The sequence below is a fragment of the Urocitellus parryii genome, chromosome 1 (genome assembly GCF_045843805.1).
Source record: "Urocitellus parryii isolate mUroPar1 chromosome 1, mUroPar1.hap1, whole genome shotgun sequence".
Lineage (NCBI taxonomy): Eukaryota > Metazoa > Chordata > Mammalia > Rodentia > Sciuridae > Urocitellus > Urocitellus parryii.
In genome coordinates this window covers 63,132,367-63,154,138 of record NC_135531.1, presented here as the reverse complement: position 1 = coordinate 63,154,138, position 21,772 = coordinate 63,132,367, and the positions used below count along the sequence as shown (strand labels likewise).

The 21,772-nt window shown below is 37.2% G+C and overlaps 1 protein-coding gene across 1 annotated transcript in view; it reads right to left on the bottom strand.

The window, feature by feature from the left end:
* Jmy (junction mediating and regulatory protein, p53 cofactor) overlaps positions 1-21,772 on the bottom strand; it is an 89,443-nt gene that overhangs the window by 11,027 nt on the left and 56,644 nt on the right. The window contains exons 5-7 of the mRNA XM_026393272.2: positions 18,972-19,137; positions 18,288-18,475; positions 13,662-13,748 (exon numbers count right to left, since the gene is read on the bottom strand). Of these exons, the coding sequence (XP_026249057.2) occupies positions 13,662-13,748; positions 18,288-18,475; positions 18,972-19,137 (441 nt within the window). The remainder of the gene's footprint in view (positions 1-13,661; positions 13,749-18,287; positions 18,476-18,971; positions 19,138-21,772) is intronic.

Here is a 21,772-nt window from a genome sequence, read left to right as displayed (position 1 = left end):
TGCAGCCCTGTTTTTAAATAAAAGTCACTGTTTTAAAATTCATACTGATGATGAAGTAAAATCAAATCCCTGAACTATTTTTATCTTATGAGTTTTGAACTTAATTCAGTATAAAATAATCATTTCCACTATATTCTGTTAATTCAAATATAATTGACTTATTTTTAGAGACAAAGATTTACTTAGGAAAGTAGATATGTATACATTCAAGGGAGAATTCAGGCTATCTCCAGAGTGGACACCTCTGGGGCATTACAGCAATGGATACAAATTCAAGGGAGGATGTGAGCCTTTTCTAGAGGAAGCAACAGCCTATGACAGCCTATTTTTACCTCCCGAATTCTCAGATAGGCAGTTAATACTGTCAAATGGTTATCCTACCAAAAGCACAGATGGAATGCAATTCCCACAAAATTCCAATGTAGTTCTTTATAGAAATAGAAAAAGGAGTCATGAAATTTATCTGGAAAAATAAGAGGCCCAGAATAGCCAAAGCAATCCTCAGAGTGAGAAAAACTAAGTAGGAGGCATCACAATCCCAGACCTTAAATTATTAAAGAGCTATATGAACAAAAATATCTTTGTTGTGGTGCATGGTATTAGGACCATAACAGACAAGAAGACTAATGGAACAAAATAGAAGACACAGAGACAAACCGACAAAAATAATTACTTCATACTAGTCAAAGGTACTAAAGCCTATCACTTTAGAGATAAACCCAGCAACCAGTTAGTTGGCCATTTAGATATTATATGGTATTTTGATGAATATAACCAGCAGTTATACAAAATGCTTCCTGTTATGCATCAATTACTTGCCTTAATATCATACCTTATAGATGGCACTTACCTACATAGAAATTTTAAATTTTTCCCATATTGTTCAATCATATAAAACCTGTACAATAAAGTCTCATTTGCTAGAATATATTTTAGTCAAGCAAATGATAGGTTATGACTTTGTTTTCCTGCTCAGATAATCAATTTCACATAGAAAAATCAACTTTTCATTCTTCTAAAAATGTTCTTTTCGAATACAAACCTTCACTATGCTTTTTATTTTGTCCCCTCACTCCTTTATTCCCACCAGATAATAATATTTTATTATCTTCCCCCAAACAGAGTTGGGGATGTCGGTCAGTGGCACAGCACCCCTGAATTCAATCACCAGTAACAGGGGTGGGGGTGGGGGATGGAGGTGACACCAAGAATAAAATAAAGACCTCTCCTACTTCCTTTTAATTCCTTAAATGTGAGAGGGAAGAATAAAGGTAACTCTGAATGAAGGAAACTGAAAGAGATGTGATAGGCTAATTACTTTGAATAAAATGTTATGAAAAACATGATTCTTACATAACAAAATTTGATATTATTTAAATATAAGAATACAATAAAATCTGAAATAAATTAGCATGTACCCAAATTAAGAGGTATAAGATAAACAACAAAAAAAATCAAAACACAACAAAACCCCACATCAATAAAAATGGAAAATGTTTTCAGGGCAATGACTATTATTCTTGAGACCATTTCAGTGACTACTATTAGTATAATTATAAATTGAATGCCCATAAAGTATGGGCAGAAAACCTTCTAGCTAAGGGATAGTAAAGGCAGTCTCGGGGATCTTTCTTACTTCCTTGAAACCTAAGGGTGGGGGGTAATTTGAGACAAAAATGCTAGCTAGCTTCAAATAAAACAAGGTGATATTTTATTAACTGCAAGCTACATATTATGATATATACCTGCTACATAAAAAATTATAACAATAAGGATCAATATTTTTTAAATTATATTACTTTTTAGTTTTTAATGAGTTTTTATTTATTTATTCATTTATATGTGGTTCTCAAACATGCTAGGCAAGCAAGCATCTAACACTGAGCTACAACCCCAGCTCAAATATCAATATTGACAGTCATCTTCAGACCTCTGATTTAAGACAGAATTCTCTAAAAAAATAAATCACTACAGAAAAGCCATCACTTTCATTGATGATAAAACGGGGGGGAATATAGACGGGTCATAAGATGAAGATGTTCCTCTGAATATCTGAATCCTTATCACAGAATAAATACTATCATCGATGTAACTGGAGGAGAAAAAAAAAGATAAAATATTATCTTCATGTTCAATAAGCCCTCTCTGCTGAAGGGAAACAGCAGGTTGTGAGATAGGGCAAAGGAAGAAACAATTCCAAATATCAACTGAGATACCCTGTGATGTAAGGGCTTTCCATAAGTCCCACAGGAGAACCTCAAGGGCCTCACAGAAAACCTGATGCACAATCATCACCTAGTAAAGTACTAGACTTCAGAATAAAGAAAAATTCCTTTGGGTACCAGATAGAAAAATCACGTTCCTATGAGGTGGAGAGGGCCTCAGACCTCTTCATTACAACATTCAATGCTACAATATAGTGTGGCAGTATTTCCAAAAATTTGTTGGAGGAGGAAATGCCCACATGATCCACCAAGAGTGTCCTTTATATATAAAGGATATAAACAGGCATTCCCAATACATGCAAGAACTCAGAAGGTAAAACTTTCCCAAAATAGCACCTTAAATGAAATCTAACCAACTCCAAGGTGAACAAAAATAAACTCAGAAACAAAAAGCTGATAAGAACCCAATAAGCACTAAACTTAGATATAAAATTGAATCTAAAACAACTGAGAATCATGAGTAAATAACAAGAATTTAAAAGTTATCTAATATTTTTACATTGCGAAGGGCATTTTGGATGTTGGAAGAAAGGAGTTGGGGAAAAGTAGGAGTCAAATGATTTCTTTATCTTTCACAGCATGAGTCTGATGCTGAAAAAATAATTTTTTTAGCATCAGACTCATGCTGTGAAAGAAAGAGAAAGATATCCTAACAATCTTTCTCTGAATGTTTTCAAGAAATCTGTGTAAATCCTAATAATTTGTTCAAAAGTTCTCTTGTTAAAAGTAGTATCAATTCTGAACTTGATTTTTTTCTTTATAACTGTAAACTTTATAACTTATAATGATCGTAGTATCTCTTCTATATACAATGAGAAGTTTTTAAAGTACAGGAATGATTGTTTCGAGAAACTGCTTTGCAAGCTACTAATTGCAACTGCTTATAATTAAAGGATTTCATATCAATGTATTGTTTTTAGGAAACTGAGAACAATGATTGGTCATGGCACCTATTGGAGCAGAGGAAGTTGACAAAGGCAACACAAAAAGAAGCCACATGAGCAAAAATCAAGCTATCAGTTTCCATGACCTACAGCTTAAAAGTATTTCATTTATGCTTTCAATAAGTAATAGCCACAAGTTATGAGAGTGATTATGTAAAACAAGAATGTAATTTTTTTAAAAGGAGAAAATTGACTGTTTCTTGACCACAATTTTTTTCTTGCACCTAATTTGAGTTAACAGTAATGGCAACAACAACAAATACAGTTGGGAATGTAGCTCAGTGGTAGAGTACTTGCCTAGCAAGTGTGAGCCCTCTCTCTTTTTTAGAGAGTTTACATCGAATACACACACACACACACACACACACACACACACACACACCTAATTTTGAAGCCCAGAATGGTGGCATACACCTGTAGTCCTAGAATTTGAGAGGCTGAGACAGAGGGATCTTAAGTTTGAGGCAACCTGGGAAACTTAGTGAGACCCTATCTCAAAATAAAGAGTTGGGGATACAGCTTAGTTGTAGCAACACTAGCCCTGGGTTAGTTTCAACCCCCAGTCCAGGGAGGGAAGGGGTGGGGCACAGAACAGAAATCTAGCTTTGAAAAACAAGGATCTATTTTGATATAAGCCTGCTTTATTTTCCTTTAGTTATGCATGTAAGATGACAAGGTTGGTGAATGGATCCATCCATTATCTGACAATTAGGTATTTCACCTGAGGCTAGTATTAGGTCAAATTATAAGATGACATTTATCTCTGAGATTCTATTATGTATCAATTTCCCTCATTTTTACCCCTTTGTCCCACAAAACTCCTAAATAGTTAATTAGCCACTTCATCCAAAGGATCAGCTGCTTATCAGAAACCAAAACCTTCATATAAAAACAAAGAGGCTATATGTATGGAATCTCAATAACCATGCTGATAACCCTTATTCACCTTTTTGGACCCTTGATCTTTAACTGTGCGAAAATGAGCTTAAAGGATTAACGGATAAATTTTAAGCCCTTTATGTCCATTGACATGATGCTAAATTTTTTTTTTTAATAAACATGCTCTTGGCAATCTAGGAATAGAAACTTTCTTGGCTTGATCAAGAACATTTTCCAAAAAATCTACAGATAACATCATACTTAATGGTAAGAAACTAGAGCTTTCTGTTAAGATAAGGAAGATGCCAGTATGTTCCCTCTCATTCCTCCCTTATAATAATGGAATCATGAGCTAATGTAATAAGACAAGAAAATGAAATAAAAAGGAGATTGGGAAGGAAAAAAACTACTTTGTTTACAGTTAAAATTATCCAAAAGAAAACTGATATGAGAAAAATAACACTGGATTTAATTCCCAGCACAACACACACACACACACACACACACACACACTATAGTAACTAATAGGTACAAGACACTTACTTTCTAATATACCATTGATGAACCAATTGGAGTTTCAAATCAGAACATAATACCATTACCACCCCTCCACACAAAGAAGTAGGTATAAACCTAACTATATAGTGCCATATATATATATGTGATTCACACAAATATAAACACACACACACACAAACACACACAAGCGCTTTTATATAAGATCTAAATGAGGAAAACATAAAAACAGATAAATAAAATTAAAGAATGAAATGGGGATATATTTCTTGTTTGTGGGCAGGAAAACTCAACACTTTTAATCAACCAGTTCAATGCAGTTCCACTCTAATCTCAGCAAGTTATTTTGTATCTGTCAAAAAGCTGATTCTGAACATTAAATGGAAAGACAAAAGACTTGATCAACAGAACAGTACAGAGGGCCTAAAATAGAACCACACAGAATCATGTATCTTTGACTAAGGGGTAAAGGCAATTCAATGAAACAAAGAAAAGAATTTTTTTTTGTGTGGTACTGTAGATTGAACCCAAATTAGGCAAGTGCTCTACCATTTTGTATCTCCAGTCTAAAGATAATCATTTAATTGGGGATATAGCTCAGTTGGCAGAGTACTTGCTTCGCATGCATAAGGCCCTGGGTTCAATCCCCAGTGCCCAGGAAAAGTAGGGGAAGTCAATGAAAATCATTTAAATAAATGGTACTAGAGTAACTGGACATACACATGCAAAATAATGAATCCAGACACAACCTTATGTTGGTCACAAAAATTAACTCAAAGTGAATCACAGACCTCGAACTACAATGCAAAACCAAAAAAAACGACAACAAGAGAAAATGACCTCAAGTTTGGTGAAGACTTTTTAGATGACTTACCTGATATAAAAGACATTACTAGTAAACTGGACTCTGCTAAATTTTTGAAAAGTTTTTAATCCCTGCTCTGGGTAGGAATGAGAATTCAAGCCACAAATTGGGAGAAAATATTTGTAGAAGACACATCGGATAAAGGACTGTTATCCAAAGAACTCTTAAAACTCAACAATAAAGAAGCACAAAGCCAATTAAAAACTGGCAAAACATTCTGATGCTAAAGAAGATATCCAGATTGGGGATCCAACATGGCGGCCGGCGAGCAAGCAGCATTTCCTATACCTCCGCAGTAACAGGATCAGAGAGACACATAAATACACTTGCATGGGACCTGCTGAAGATCTTCTAACAATATTCCACGGGAAGGAGACCTGCCGATAACTAGTAAGTCTGTGTGAGGGGTCAGTTTGTCCCAGGCGACTGAATCTCGGCAACTCGGATCAGGGACAGATTCCTGCCGGTCACGGCGGCGGCTGATCTGGGCCCTGCAGGACTGAGTCTGGGATCGGCCTCAGGCGGTTCAGCGCTAGGACCCACACTCCTACCACCCCACCCCCCTCCAGCCGGTTCGGAGCAACTCGGATCAGGAACACAATCCTGCCGGTCACGGCGTTGGCTGATCTGGGCCCTGCAGGGCTGAGTTTGGGATCGGCCTCAGGCGGTTCAGCGCTAGGATCCACACTCCTACCACCCCACCCCCCTCCAGCCGGTTCGGAGCAACCCGGATCAGGAACACAATCCTGCCGGTCACGGCGGCGGCTGATCTGGGCCCTGCAGGGCTGAGCCTGGGATCGGCCTCAGGTGGTTCAGCGCTAGGATCCACACTCCTACCACCCCACCCCCCTCCAGCCGGTTCGGAGCGACACGGATCAGGTTCACAATCCCGCCGGTCACGGCAGCGGCTGATCTGGGCCCTGCAGGACTGAGTCTGGGATCGGCCTCAGGTGGTTCAGCGCTAGGATCCACACTCCTACCACCCCACCCCCCTCCAGCCGGTTCGGAGCAACTCGGATCAGGGACACAATCCCGCGGGTCACGGTGGCGGCTGATCTGGGCCCTGCAGGGCTGAGTCTGTGAACGGCCTCTAGCGGTTTGGCGCTAGGACTTTGGCAGCGCTTAGGGCGGAGTTTCAGCTTTGAGACAGAGGAGAGAAGTGGTCCAGTTTGGTTCCAGACACTGGTCGGACCACAGAGGAGGACAGCAGCCGCCATTTCAAAGAGATGATGTAATCATCCCCATGTTCTACTGATCACAGCTCATTCAGTTACGGAAGAGGTGATTTCAGGCTAGTAAATTTCAAAAACACAACAGTTGCACCAAGCAGAAAGAAGCGCGTGCAGTATGAAAAGACAAGGAAAGAAAGGATCACAAGCAATGCAGGTCAACTCAACTTTAGAAGAGGTAATAGCTGCAACAGATGGAATGTCAGATAGAGAGCACAGGACATACATGCTTCAGATGATCTGGAGTCTCAAGGAAGACATGAGACAGCAAAATCAGACAATGAAAGATCATATTGACAAGCAAATCCAGGAAGTAAAAGATCAATTTCACAGGGAGATAGAGGTAATAAAAAACAAACAAATAGAAATACTAGAGATGCAGGAATCAATAAACCAACTTAAAAACTCAATTGAGAATACTACCAGCAGAGTTGATCACTTAGAAGATAGAACATCAGACAATGAAGACAGAATATTTCAACTTGAAAAGAACATAGATAGCACAGCAAGTCTACTAAGAAACCATGAGCAGAACATTCAAGAGCTATGGGATAATATCAAAAGACCAAACTTAAGAGTCATTGGGATACAGGAAGGCACAGAGCTCCAAACCAAAGGATTAAGCAATCTATTCAGTGAAATAATACAAGAAAACTTCCCAGACATGAAGAATGTGACAGAATCCCAAATCCTAGAAGCCTACAGGTGCAAAATCATAAGAGATCCACACCTAGACACATTATAATGAAGATGTCCAACATACAGAATAAGGAGAGAATTTTAAAAGCTGCAAGAGAAAGAAAGCAGATTACATTTAGGGGTAAACCAATCAGGATAACAGCTGATCTCTCGACACAGACTCTGAAAGCTAGAAGATCCTGGAATAACATATTTCAAACACTGAAAGAAAATGGGTTCCAACCAAGAATCGTGTATCCGGCGAAATTAAGCTTCAGGATAGAAGATGAATTTAAAACCTTCCATGATAAACAAAAGTTAAAAGAATTCGCAGCTAGAAAACCATCTCTTCAAAAAATCCTTGGCAAAACATTACAGGAAGAAGAAATGGAAAATAACATTGAAAACCAACAATGGGAGGTAGGACAGTAAAGGGGGAAAGTAGTCAAAGAGGATAACAAACCAGGTTTAGTAACATCAATAAACAAATATGGCTGGAAGAACAAATCATATCTCAATAATAACCTTAAATGTTAATGGCTTAAACTCACCAATTAAGAGACACAGGCTAGCAGAATGGATCACAAAACAAGACCCAACAATATGCTGCCTACAGGAGACGCATCTGATAGGAAAAGATATTCATAGACTGAAGGTGAAAGGGTGGGAAAAATCATACCACTCATATGGACTGCGGAAACAAGCAGGAGTGTCCATACTCATATCTAATAAAATAGATTTCAAGCCAAAGTTAATCAAAAGGGATAAAGAAGGACACTTCATACTGCTCAAGGGAACCATACACCAACAAGACATAACAATCATAAATATATATGCCCCAAACAACGGTGCTGCTATGTTCATCAAGCAAACGCTTCTCAAGTTCAAGAGTCTAATAGACCACCATACAATAATCATGGGAGACTTTAATACACCTCTCTCACCACTGGACAGATCTTCCAAACAAAAGTTAAATAAGGAAACTATAGAACTCAATAACATAATTAATAACCTAGACTTAATTGACATATATAGACTATACCACCCAACATCAAGTAATTACACTTTTTTCTCAGCAGCACATGGAACCTTCTCAAAAATAGACCATATATTATGTCACAGGGCAACTCTTAGACAATATAAAGGGGTGGAGATAATACCATGCATCTTATCTGATCATAATGGAATGAAACTGAAAATCAATGATAAAAGAAGGAAGGAAAAATCAAGCATCACCTGGAGAATGAACAATAGGTTGCTTAATGATCAATGGGTTCTAGAAGACATTAAGGAGGAAATTAAAAAATTCCTAGAGTCAAATGAAAACACAGACACAACTTATCGGAATCTATGGGACACATTGAAAGCAGTTCTAAGAGGAAAATTCATTGCTTGGAGTTCATTCCTCAAAAAAAGAAAAAACCAACAAATAAATGATCTCATACTTCATCTCAAAATCCTAGAAAAAGAAGAGCAAATCAACAGCAAAAGAAGTAGAAGGCAAGAAATAATTAAAATCAGAGCTGAAATTAATGAAATTGAAACAAAAGAAACAATTGAAAAAATCGACAAAACTAAAAGTTGGTTTTTTGAAAAAATAAATAAAATTGACAGACCCTTAGCCATGCTAACGAAGAGAAGAAGAGAGAGAACCCAAATTACTAGCATACGGGATGAAAAAGGCAATATCACAACAGACACTTCAGAAATACAGATGATAATCAGAAATTATTTTGAATCCTTATACTCCAATAAAATAGAAGATAGTGAAGGCATAGATAAATTCCTTAAGTCTTATGATCTGCCAAGACTGAGTCAGGAGGACGTAGACAACCTAAACAGACCAATAACAATAGAGGAAATAGAAGAAACCATCAAAAGACTACCAACTAAGAAAAGCCCAGGACCGGATGGGTATACAGCAGAGTTTTACAAAACCTTTAAAGAGGAACTAACACCAATACTTTTCAAGCTATTTCAGGAAATAGAAAAGGAGGGAGAACTTCCAAATTCGTTCTACGAGGCCAACATCACCCTGATTCCGAAACCAGACAAAGACACTTCAAAGAAAGAAAACTACAGACCAATATCTCTAATGAACCTTGATGCAAAAATCCTCAATAAAATTCTGGCGAATCGGATTCAAATACATATCAAAAAAATTATACACCATGATCAAGTAGGATTCATCCCTGGTATGCAAGGTTGGTTCAATATACGGAAATCAATAAATGTTATCCACCACATCAATAGACTTAAAAATAAGAACCATATGATCATCTCGATAGATGCAGAAAAAGCTTTCGACAAAGTACAGCATCCCTTTATGTTCAAAACTCTAGAAAAATTAGGGATAACTGGATCATACCTCAACATTGTAAAAGCAATCTATGATAAGCCACAGGCCAGCATCATTCTGAATGGAGAAAAATTGAAGGCATTCCCTCTAAGATCTGGTACAAGACAGGGATGCCCTCTCTCACCACTTCTGTTCAACATAGTCCTCGAAACACTGGCCAGAGCAATTAGGCAGACGAAAGAAATTAAAGGCATAAAAATAGGAAAAGAAGAACTTAAATTATCACTATTTGCAGATGATATGATTCTATACCTAGCAGACCCAAAAGGGTCTACAAAGAAGCTATTAGAGCTAATAAATGAATTCAGCAAAGTGGCAGGATATAAGATCAACACGCATAAATCAAAGGCATTCCTGTATATCAGCGACAAATCCTCTGAAACGGAAATGAGGACAACTACTCCATTCACAATATCCCCCCAAAAAATAAAATACTTGGGAATCAACCTAACAAAAGAGGTGAAAGATTTATACAATGAAAATTACAGAACCCTAAAGAAAGACATAGAAGAAGACCTTAGAAGATGGAAAAATATACCCTGCTCATGGATAGGCAGAACCAACATCATCAAAATGGCGATATTACCAAAAGTCCTATATAAGTTCAATGCAATGCCAATCAAAATCCCAACAGCATATCTTGTAGAAATCGATAAAAGAATCATGAAATTCATATGGAATAATAAAAGACCCAGAATAGCAAAAACAATACTAAGCAGGAAGTGTGAATCAGGCGGTATAGAGATACCAGACTTCAAACTATACTACAGAGCAATAGTAACAAAAACAGCATGGTACTGGTACCAAAACAGGCGGGTGGACCAATGGTACAGAATAGAGGACACAATAACCAATCCACAAAACTACAACTATCTTATTTTTGATAAAGGGGCTAAAAGCATGCAATGGAGGAAGGATAGCATCTTCAACAAATGGTGCTGGGAAAACTGGAAATCCATTTGCACCAAAATGAATCTGAATCCCTATCTCTCGCCGTGCACAAAAGTTAACTCAAAATGGATCAAGGAGCTTGATATTAAATCAGAGACATGGCATCTGATAGAAGAAAAAGTTGGTTATGATCTACATGCTGTGGGATCGGGCTCCAAATTCCTCAATAGGACACCCATAGCGCTAGAGTTAACAAATAGAATCAACAAATGGGACTTACTCAAACTAAAAAGTTTTTTCTCAGCAAAAGAAACAATAAGAGAGATAAACAGGGAGCCTACATCCTGGGAACAAATCTTTACTCTACACACTTCAGATAGAGCCCTAATAACCAGAATATACAAAGAACTCAAAAAATTAGACAATAAGATAACAAATAACCCAATCAATAAATGGGCAAAGGACCTGAACAGACACTTCTCAGAGGAGGACATACAATCAATCAATAAGTACATGAAAAAATGCTCACCATCGCTAGCAGTCAGAGAAATGCAAATCAAAACTACCCTAAGATACCATCTCACTCCAGTAAGACTGGCAGCCATTAGGAAGTCAAACAACAATAAGTGCTGGAGAGGATGCGGGGAAAAGGGCACTCTTGTTCATTGCTGGTGGGACTGCAAATTGGTGCAGCCAATTTGGAAAGCAGTATGGAGATTTCTTGGAAAGCTGGGAATGGAACCACCATTTGACCCAGCTATTCCCCTTCTCGGTCTATTCCCTAAAGCCCTAACAAGAGCATGCTACAGGGACACTGCTACATCGATGTTCATAGCAGCTCAATTCACGATAGCAAGACTGTGGAACCAGCCTAGATGCCCTTCAATAGATGAATGGATAAAAAAAATGTGGCATTTATATACTATGGAGTATTACTCTGCATTAAGAAAGGACAAAATCATAGAATTTGGAGGGAAATGGATGGCATTAGAGCAGATTATGCTAAGTGAAGCTAGTCAATCTTTAAAAAACAAATACCAAATGACTCCTTTGATATAAGGGGAGTAAACAAGGACAGGGCAGGGATGAAGAGCTTGAGAATAAGATTTACATTAAATAGGGATGAGAGGTGGGAGGGAAAGGGAGTGAGAAGGGAAATTGCATGGAAATGGAAGGCGATCCTCAGGGTTATACAAAATGTCATATAAGAGGAAAGGAGGGGCAAGACAAGATAATACAAATGGAAGAAATGATTTACAGTAGAAGGGGTAGAGAGAGAAAAGGGGAGGGGAGGGGAGGGGAGGGGAAGGGAGGGGGGATAGTGGAGAATTGGACAGACAGCAGAATACATCAGAAACTAGAAAGGCAATATGTCAATCAATGGAAGGGAAACTGATGTGATACAGCAATTTGTATACGGGGTAAAAGCGGGAGTTCATAATCCACGTGAATCAACCGTGTAATATGATGTATTAAGAACTATGTAATGTTATGAACGTCCAATAAAAAAAAAAAAAAGAAGATATCCAGTTTGGAAAAAAAAGAAAACGGAAGATCTGCAGATGACAAATGGGCATATGAAAAGATGCTTGACATCATGTCATTAGAGAACTATAAACTAAAACAATGATATACCAATACACACCTATTAGAATTCAAAACCCTGACAACAGAAGAAGCTTGAAAAGGGAATGAAACCACCTGAGCTCTCATTTATTGACCAGGGGAATGCAAACTGCTACAATCACTTTAGAGGATGGTTTGGTAGTTTCTTGCATGACTATATATACTATATATACAATACTATCCAGAAACCAAACTCCTTGTTATTTACTCAAAGAGGCTGAATCTATGTGCACCAAAAGCCCTATATGGCCAGTTATAGTAGTCCCTGCTTGTAATCCCAGTGATTTGGGAGGCTAAGGCAGGAGGATTGAAAGTTGAAGCCAAGAGCCTCAGCAACTCAGTGAGACTATTTCTCAAAATACCACGCAGCCTCTGGGTTCAATCCCCAGTACTCCCTGTCCAACAAATAATAAAATCAAATTAAAACCCCTGCATGGGCTTTTAAATAGCTTTATTCATAACTTCCAGTGCTTGGAAACAACCAAGATAGTTCTCAGTAAATGAATGGATGAACACACTATAGTATATATTCAAAAAATGTAGTAGTATCAAACACTAAAAATAAATGAGCCGTCAAGCCACAAAGACAGAAAAACCTAAAATCCATATTACTACGAAACCAATCTGAATAGGCTCCATGTATGATTCTAACTGTATACACAAGATGGGTAACGAAAAAACTATGGCAGCAGTGAAATATCAATGATTATAAGGGTCTGGGGGCAGAGAGGGAAAGAACAGGTAGAATAAAGGGATTTTTCAGGATAGTGAAAAATCAACAATAAAAAAGCAGAAACCTAATTAAAAACTATTCTGTATGATACTATAAGAACAGATTCATGTCAATACCAATTTATAGTACGTAAACCACACAACACCAGGAAAAAAAAAAACATAAGGTAAACAATGGTCTTTGGGCAATAATGATGTGTCAATGTTGATGTTGTTTTTGAGAATTTCTGACAAATGTACCACTGTGGTAGCAACAGAAGTTATGTGTTAGAGGTGTGGGGAGAAGGCACAGGTGGAAAGTGGAGCAGAGAGCAACTCTCCAGACTCACCACTCAAAAAGTATGCCCCCCACACACCATACACAACTGCTAATTTAGCAAAGCATGTTTATTAACCCAGCTACTCTAGAGGCTTGAGGACCACAAGTTCCAGGCCAACCAAGGCAACTTATCAAGACACTGTCTCCAAATAAATTAGAAAGGGTTATCTATGTAACTAGGTGGCCAAAAGCTTACCCAGCCATGTGTGAAGGCCTAGGTTCAATGCCCAGTATAGCAAAAACAGCCAAAAAAAAAAACTCACTCAATTTGCATGCATATTTATATTCAAAATTTGTGAACTAATGCTAATATCGGTTATGAGATTCTCTATAGCCTTCATCCACCTTGACACATAAAAATAAACCTTTGTAACAAGTCTCCAAGAGTCCAAACTTACTAGTTGTACCATGTGATGGGTTCTATATTCCTCTTCACTTTGAATGCGCTGTTGGAATTTTTCATTGTGTTTTGCAATACAAATTTCCTATAAATACATAAAATGTCTTTTAATAATTTAGAAAAGCCACACAAGGTTTATTTGATAAATTTTAATACATACCTACATAGCAAAGTACCAACTAAACCACCCATTATTTCTCACCTGAACCATTGAAATACGAGCCAAATAATAAGGATCTTACAAAAGACTCTTCTATTAAACTGTTAACTTTTCTAGAGACTGTGTTGTCATTTTAAGAGAAGGGATGGGGCAAGGTGGAAGAGGATGTCCTTAGATCTCAAAGGTTTCTTTCAGTTATGAAGTCTATACAGCCAGAAAATTCCTTCCAAGTCTCACTATATTCTTTAAACAGGTCTGAGCAAAAAAGAATATACAACTGTTGGCATAAGTCTGTATTCTTGAGCTTTCTCTGATGAATTAAAGACCATGATTTTGTCCAGACTAGTTATCAATATCACGAGATCTGAATCTTCTAGTCATACTTGTTAAGAGTTGAAAAAGACCTTAAAAACTAGAAATGCCCTATAATCCAAATGACAACTTTTTGGCAGCATCAAGTCTAATCTTCATTAACTGTACGTCCTTAATGTAACTATCCTTAAAAGAAATTTTCTAGGTAAAAAGGCTAACTATTAATATTAGTTTCTAGTATTCTCAAAGCTCTACCAAAATGATCACTCTTTCATTTTAAAAAAGTCATGAGGCACTGGGTTTGATCCTCAGCACCACATAAAAATAAATAAAATAAAGATATTCTGTCCATGTATAATTATATAAAAAAAAGAATTTTAAAGTATTTTGCCCATCTACAACTAAAAAAGAAAGTCATAATGACTTTGAAAGTCATTAATATTTTAAAGCAGATGTTTACAACACTGTATTCTTAGCCTGCTCTGGTTCACTCTACTAACAAAAATCTGTCCAGTGCAGTTGAGAAAATAAAGGTAGCATCATATAATCTCATTACAGAATGATATAGTGACTCAGACTTTGAAGTCACACAAACATAGGACAAAATCGTACACCTCTGCCCCATTCTAGCTGCTTATCCTTCTGTGATTTAATAATTACTAGAACTTTCACACCCTTGATTATTATATGAGGATATAAGTTTACAATCCCTTATTCAGAACTGAAGTCAGATGTGTTCTGAGATTCACATTTCTTTTTCATATTTTAGAAGGTTGTTACTTCTCACATCATCCAATAACTTGGGCAAGATCTGAGGGAATATCCTGTAATAAGTAATATTAATATTTTTGCAGTGACATATATGAATAGTCAAAGTGGTAAAATTAAGATAATAAAATAACTTCATGTTAGTTCAGGTGTGGTTCTGCGACCAAATGTATTGAAATAAATATTAAAGTATTAAAATATTTAATAAATATTAAATGAATATTAAATATAAATAAATAATAAATATTAAAGTATTAAAATACAGCCGATTTTCTAGGCTTTCTAGAATTCAGACAAGGGATTACCTCATCTGGCTCATTAGGGTGAATTAAAGACGAAATATACAGAGAATAGTATTACTTCTATTACCTGGAATATTTACACACAAAACAACTTGAAGACTTCAGGGAAAAGGACAGGATTTGCTTAGAAGCACAACTATTGTCAGTATGTAATCCTATTATGAGTGTCAGGTACACTAAGTAGCCAGGAGCCAATGCTTCTTACCACATGACATTCTTAAGAGAATAATGGATGGTGTTCCACAGGGAGACATCTATTTTTAAAATCTTTTTTTTTTGTCATATATTTGATACAATGGTTTTCTTCTTAGGATTTAGTATTTCCAGTTTCCTTTATTTTCAGCATTCTTGTCACTCCTCCCTCCTGCTGCAGACCTGGCAACCGCAGTTGGTGGAATTGGGGGGCAGGGTGCAAATGTAAAAGGAAAGTTTCTCCAATAGTGGATTCCCCTATCTTAAATTTAGATTTATATAAGAACAGAGTGAAGAATATTGATTGACATGAATTAATAGGCTTCAATAAGGAAATAGCTGAAAGGAAAGTTCAGTCTGATTCAGATTCTGATTTACTTTTCGCATGTGATGCAACTCTCCCCCAAAAAAACTAAACATAGGACCCCAACAGCCTCTAATACTAAATATCAGAGCTCCCCCAATTCTTATTCCCTTTGGCCTTTGTAGGGCACCTGATACTGCTGACCACCCTGCTTTGAGGAATCATATTCTCTTTTGCACCATCTCCTGCTTCTTCTCCCTCAGACTTCTCTTTCTCTTTGACCCTTTCTTGTGTACAAAGTCTCAAACTTTCTGCAGGACTCTTTCCAAAGAGCCTCTCTTCTCACAATACACCGGGGCCTTCTTTGTTCAATTTTCATAACCCATGCCCTTTACAATGTCTTCTCACCCCTAGGCAAAAATGTTTTGCTGACTTTTGCTTTTGGAATTATAAAAATACTAAGTACATGCAAGATTTTTTTTTAAACTAATCTGTTCTATCACCTTTCCTTTGCATCTCCTCAACAGCTCTCCATCTCGATCACTTATAAAATCACCTACTCAATATATGGAACCCAGAGGCCCAACAGTTTCATGGCCATCTCCACCTGAAACTTGGATCATTACCTGTAAGGCATTTGTGTTTTTCCCTTGGCAGTCCATTGTGATAGATGGAACCTCTATCCATCCAAATGCCCAATTTAGAAGCCTGAGAGATAATAGAGAATAGCTCCTCTATTCTTCATTATAAACCATTAAATCTTATTGACTTTCTTCTTCTGGAAAGGGTTAGAATTGGACACTTCTCAGATTTTCTATTCCTTACTATCTATACTACCCACCACTACCTCAGCTCATACTCTTAACATTCCAACCCCACAAAGTTGAGGATAATGATAATCTCCAACCAGAACCTTTTAGTGCTCACTGTAACTTATTTTCATTTTGCCTTACCTTTATAAAACATAAATCTGTTTATATTATCCTTTACTTAAAACTTTGCAATCATTTGCATTACCTTCAGAATCTGCTCAGGCCTATTAATGTGGTTCAGAAAACTTCCCATAATCTGGTCCCTGTAGCACACTTACACATACAGTCCCCTGACTAGCCATGCTCTTATGCTTCAGTGTCATTTTGTTGGGCTTGGAATTATACCCCCACACCAACCATTTGGAAAATTTCTATTCAGATGTTAAAACCTAATGCAAAGGGCTGGGAAAATAGCTCAGCTGGTAGAGTGCTTGCCTCCGCACACAAAACCCTGGGTTCAATCCCCAACACCACAAAACAAAAACCTAATGCAAGTACCACTTCTTACAAGAAGCCTTTCTTTGCTGCCTTTATTTGCTCTCTTGTTATTTGGCATGCTTACCTGGTCATCTGGTTGGCCTTCTATAAAACTAGGAAGAACAGAGACTATGCCTTGCTCATCGTTGTGCATAGCACAATGTTGAATTAAAATGAACCAGACTATTAACTAAGTCTGAATTATACAACATTTTTAAAAAATGCTTTCAAAAATGTTCAAGTTCATAAACTCCCACCAAGTCTTTAAGTTACTTTACCAGACAGCTGAAACTAATATTATAAAAGAGTGTTTCTGATATTCGTAAAAAGGTTTTCTTCCACATCCTATTTACATTTCATTTTCCAGAGACATTGATAGAATGTGTTAGTATCACTGCAATGTTGACCTAATTGGCATGGAATAGAACTTAAAGCCTGTAACCATCAGGCTCACAGCTGAGACAATAAGTGGGTTTCAATGACCACTATTGTCATGGAAAAAGAAAAATGCACAGTTTTCTGTCAGTTAGGAGAAAACCATTGCCCTGAGTGCTGAGGTAACTGTTCTGAGAGTAGACAAAACGATAGAAGGTTACTGACATACTGTGGAAAGATGTATGCCTGGGTTTCTTTAATGTATACAAGCCATCTATTACAAAAAGCAGAAGTCTTTGCATATCTGTGAGATGAGGAAGTGGAAGCTCTGAAATCTGGTTAAGAGCAGAAAGCAGACTCTCAAAGAACATGTCATACTTTTGCCTGTGTATCTGAGCTCAAAGCAGTCAGTACCACAGGGTTATCACACTGGTCCAGGCCTTAAAACTTGTTCCAGATTCAAAACCCACATTCAGTGCCTAGAAACCACCCTATGATAGTAACCTCTGGACTAGAAAGCAAATCATTTTCGAAGTCATAAAAAGAAAATACATTTTCACATATGGAATTACTTAAAATATCAAGAATGATCAAAGATTTTGAAATGTAATTCAAGTTAAAAAAAATAATAACAATCTAAAAATTTCTTTAGAATGAAGTCAGAATCAGGACTTGTAGTTCATTACCAGCTCCCCTTAAATAAGAGGAGCTAGGAACTGCACTACATAGGATCTTGGAGCACATCACTTAGCATAGTTACCTCCAGCAGGTGAAGAGTCATCATCATTGGCTGTTTGGACATATTTTAACAGGGTAATTTTCAGAGAAATGTGTCTAAAATAATGAACTGAGTTATGAGAAGAGATATTATGAGATATGAATCAAGGACTAAGTAATGAATAAAAAAGCAAGATTTCAATACCTTTTTATTTCTGAGGTAGGCTTTCTTGGCTGAGACACGTCCCCGTCTTGCTTCCAGCTGGCGTGCTTTCTGCTGTAGTTTCTGCAGCTCTTCCCTCTGTGCATGCACAGAGGCTGCCATTTCTTCCTTCTCTAGCATGGCCTCCATGCTTTCATAAGTGTCATAGTAAACTACTTCATCTCTCTTTTCTGTGACAGAACAACAACAAGGGGTCACAGTAAAAGCACATGGGTCGTGAGGCCTGACAGAACAGAATTTGGTGCCACCTACTAGCTCTGTGACTTCAAAGCTAATACTTCTTGTGCTTCTCTGTAAAACGGTGATTAAATGGAAATGCACCTCATAGACTGAATGTATGCAAAATGTGCAGTGTCTGGCTCACAATGAGTGCTCCATAATCTACACTTCCCTCCCAGCTCAACTCCTGCAAAACTGTGAATTTTTGAAAATACAGGTTTTGACTGAAGTATCCTTTACAAAATCAGAATTTCACAAAGAAAAAAGCCAACATAGAGTTGCACTGTTCAGTCTACCGAACAATTGTTTGACTTCAGAGATTCCTTTAAAACATTTCTTTTGTGTCTGGATGTTTTAAAAAGTGTTAGCAAAGAAACATAGCTGGCATCCACATACATTTTCTTCACATATTGAGTCTTCTATGGACTTACTGTGTGTGCATCATACCTGATATAAGTCTTTTGATACTTTCCAGTTGTGCTGTCAACAGTAACTCTTCACACTTTAAGATTTCAAACTGTACTTCATACAACTGAAGCTGCAGATCATAATAATCAGCTTCTAACTGATCCAATCGAGCTATGGCTTCTGTACCACCCTGCAAACTTTGCATCTGTGATGAAAATAAAAACACTTTAGTTAGTGGAGACAATAAAACAAATAAAGGCATAACTAGAAATCAGTTCTAGTGATGAACAGGATAAATTCACAACACATTCACTCTAAGAAAGAAACTTATATGTAAGAAATTCAGAGTTTTGTGCAAGGTGTGGTGGTGCAAGCCTTTAGTCCCAGCTCCTTGGGAAGCTGGGGCAGGGGGATAGCTTGAACCAGGAGTTCCAGGCCAGCGTGGGCAACATAGGGAGACTCCCACCTCAAAGAGGGCAGGGGCTGTGGTGTAACTCAATGGTAGATTGTATGCCTGGCATATGTGAGGCCCTATATTTATAGCCAGTGCTATAAATGGAGGAGGGGTCACCCCCCTGACTGATCAATCCAGACTTTAAAAAAATATGAATATATGAAACTACTGATAATCAAGTTAGAGCATATGGTTTTAGAAGAAGGCAAACATGGTAAAAATAAGTTTTAAAGTTTCTATCACAGCTCATTACCTTATTTAGGGTGATATACTGTTTTGAAATAAATGTTAATAGTATCCCTTCTTAATCTTGAAAGTAGATGCTAATTTATGAAGTTAGCCTTTTCATATAAAATATACGAAAAAGGCTAGACCATGCGTAGATATTTACAAGAGAGTGGTAAAAGTTGACTGATCCACATATCTGGGACTTTGCTTTGTCCCATGGTCACAGCCTGGCTTCTGAGACCTATAGGCTGGAGAGTAAAGTGAGAGCACATGAGTGGAACAACATCAAATAACTGCTTTAGATACTTTAGATTAAAAAATTATTGTTATGTATGGATAATGATTGGTATTGTTTTTAAGTAAATGCAGTCAGGGTCATAGACTCGACCTAAAATGGGATTCAGAAATTTCTGAGCATGGCTCATGGTGGATATTCTTACAAAAGGTTTGTTTGTTTGGCTGGTTTTTTGGCCCAAGAGAGGGGAATGAATTTATTTATTTATAAAAATCAGGCACCAGAAGGAAACCACTAAGGGGAAAGCATTCTTCAGATACTGGTTCCTGATCCTATTATCTCCACAAATTCCTATTTAGCTATATGGAGAAGGCAGTTACAAGACAAAGCTGAAAAGGACAGCTTTTTAGGAGTCTGTGAGATATAAAATATACCACATTTCTGATTGTGAGACAGTAAGCATTTTTTTCAAGAATATTTCTTTTAGAACCAGAGCAACAAGCTTTGGCAGCTTAAGGTTCATTCTTAGAAGTCCCAAGAGGCCTCTGGTATAGGCATCATTATGCCCTGGAGGTATTGGCAGCATTGGTAAAGAGGCCCTGGTTTCAAATGACAGGGAATAACTACCAAAAGCAGAGTGAAAAGAATAGAAAGGAATATTAGAGAAATGTCTACAAATTTGCGTGAGGTATCACCTGGAGCCCCAGAATACCAGGGAAATACCTCTATCACAGCATAAGCTAGCAAGGACAGTGAAGTTTGTTGCTGATAAATAATCTCTTCTGTCTGGAAAAGTTGTTACAAACATGTTAGCACATAATGAGAGTATGTTGAAGATTCCAGCTTTTGTTTTACATTGTAGATATCCACACAGACATACCCAATGACTAGACTTTTTTTTTTTTTGGAGGGGGTGGGTATTGAGTATTAAACTCAGTGTTGCTCTACCAGTGAGCTTCAACATCCCAACCTTAAAAAAATTTTTTTGGGGGGGAAGGACAGGGTCTCACTAAGTTGCCCAGGCTGACCACACACTTGTGATCCTCCTGCCTCAGCCTCCAAAGTCACTAGGACGATAGACATGCTCTACTATGCCTAGTTTCACAAGAATTTTTAAGTGAAAAGCAATAGTTAAGTTATGGCCTAAATGTACAGTAGTATATATTTAAAATAATCAGTTAATTTAAATCTATTACTTAATAAATTTTATAAATACTTTAGATAACATTATCTAAACTATTAGTTCAGTGAATGATCCTACTTGAATAGGAAATATTTTATAACTGACAAAAATAAATAACAAACCCAAAGTGGTTTTAATTATAGTGGCTAGGCAAGGAATGTAGACAATATGAAACCCTGTCATTTTCTTCTCAATTATAAAATAGGAACCTAGGCTCAGTTTATGCCTTAAAACTCGTAGACTCACTTTAAATAACACATCCCTTCATACTATTTTGGGGCTCCTGTCAGGATGTAGATCCCTCTATTACTCCACCCCACACTCTATTAACACAGCAGGCAAACAGGTAAACTACGTACGTTTTAAAATAAATTTTAGTAGATGGACCCAATACCTTTATTTTACTTGTTTTTACATGGTGCTGAGAATTGAACCCAATGCCTCATACGTGGGAGGCAAGTGCTCTACCACTGAGCCCAAGCCCCAGCACCAAAGCTATATAAACTTAAATATACAACAGCTTCTACCAATAATAGCTGCACAAATAGGAATGATACAAATTGACAGAATTATCTCAAATTCCACATGAGAAATCTTGGGAAAATGAAAGTGTCTGTAATTACACTGATGTCAAACCTAATGTTACAAACTATTTGTAGGAAAACATGATCAGAATTGGTATAAAGCTAGTTAAAGTCTTTATGTATTGTATTTGATATAACTGTATACTTCATTACTGG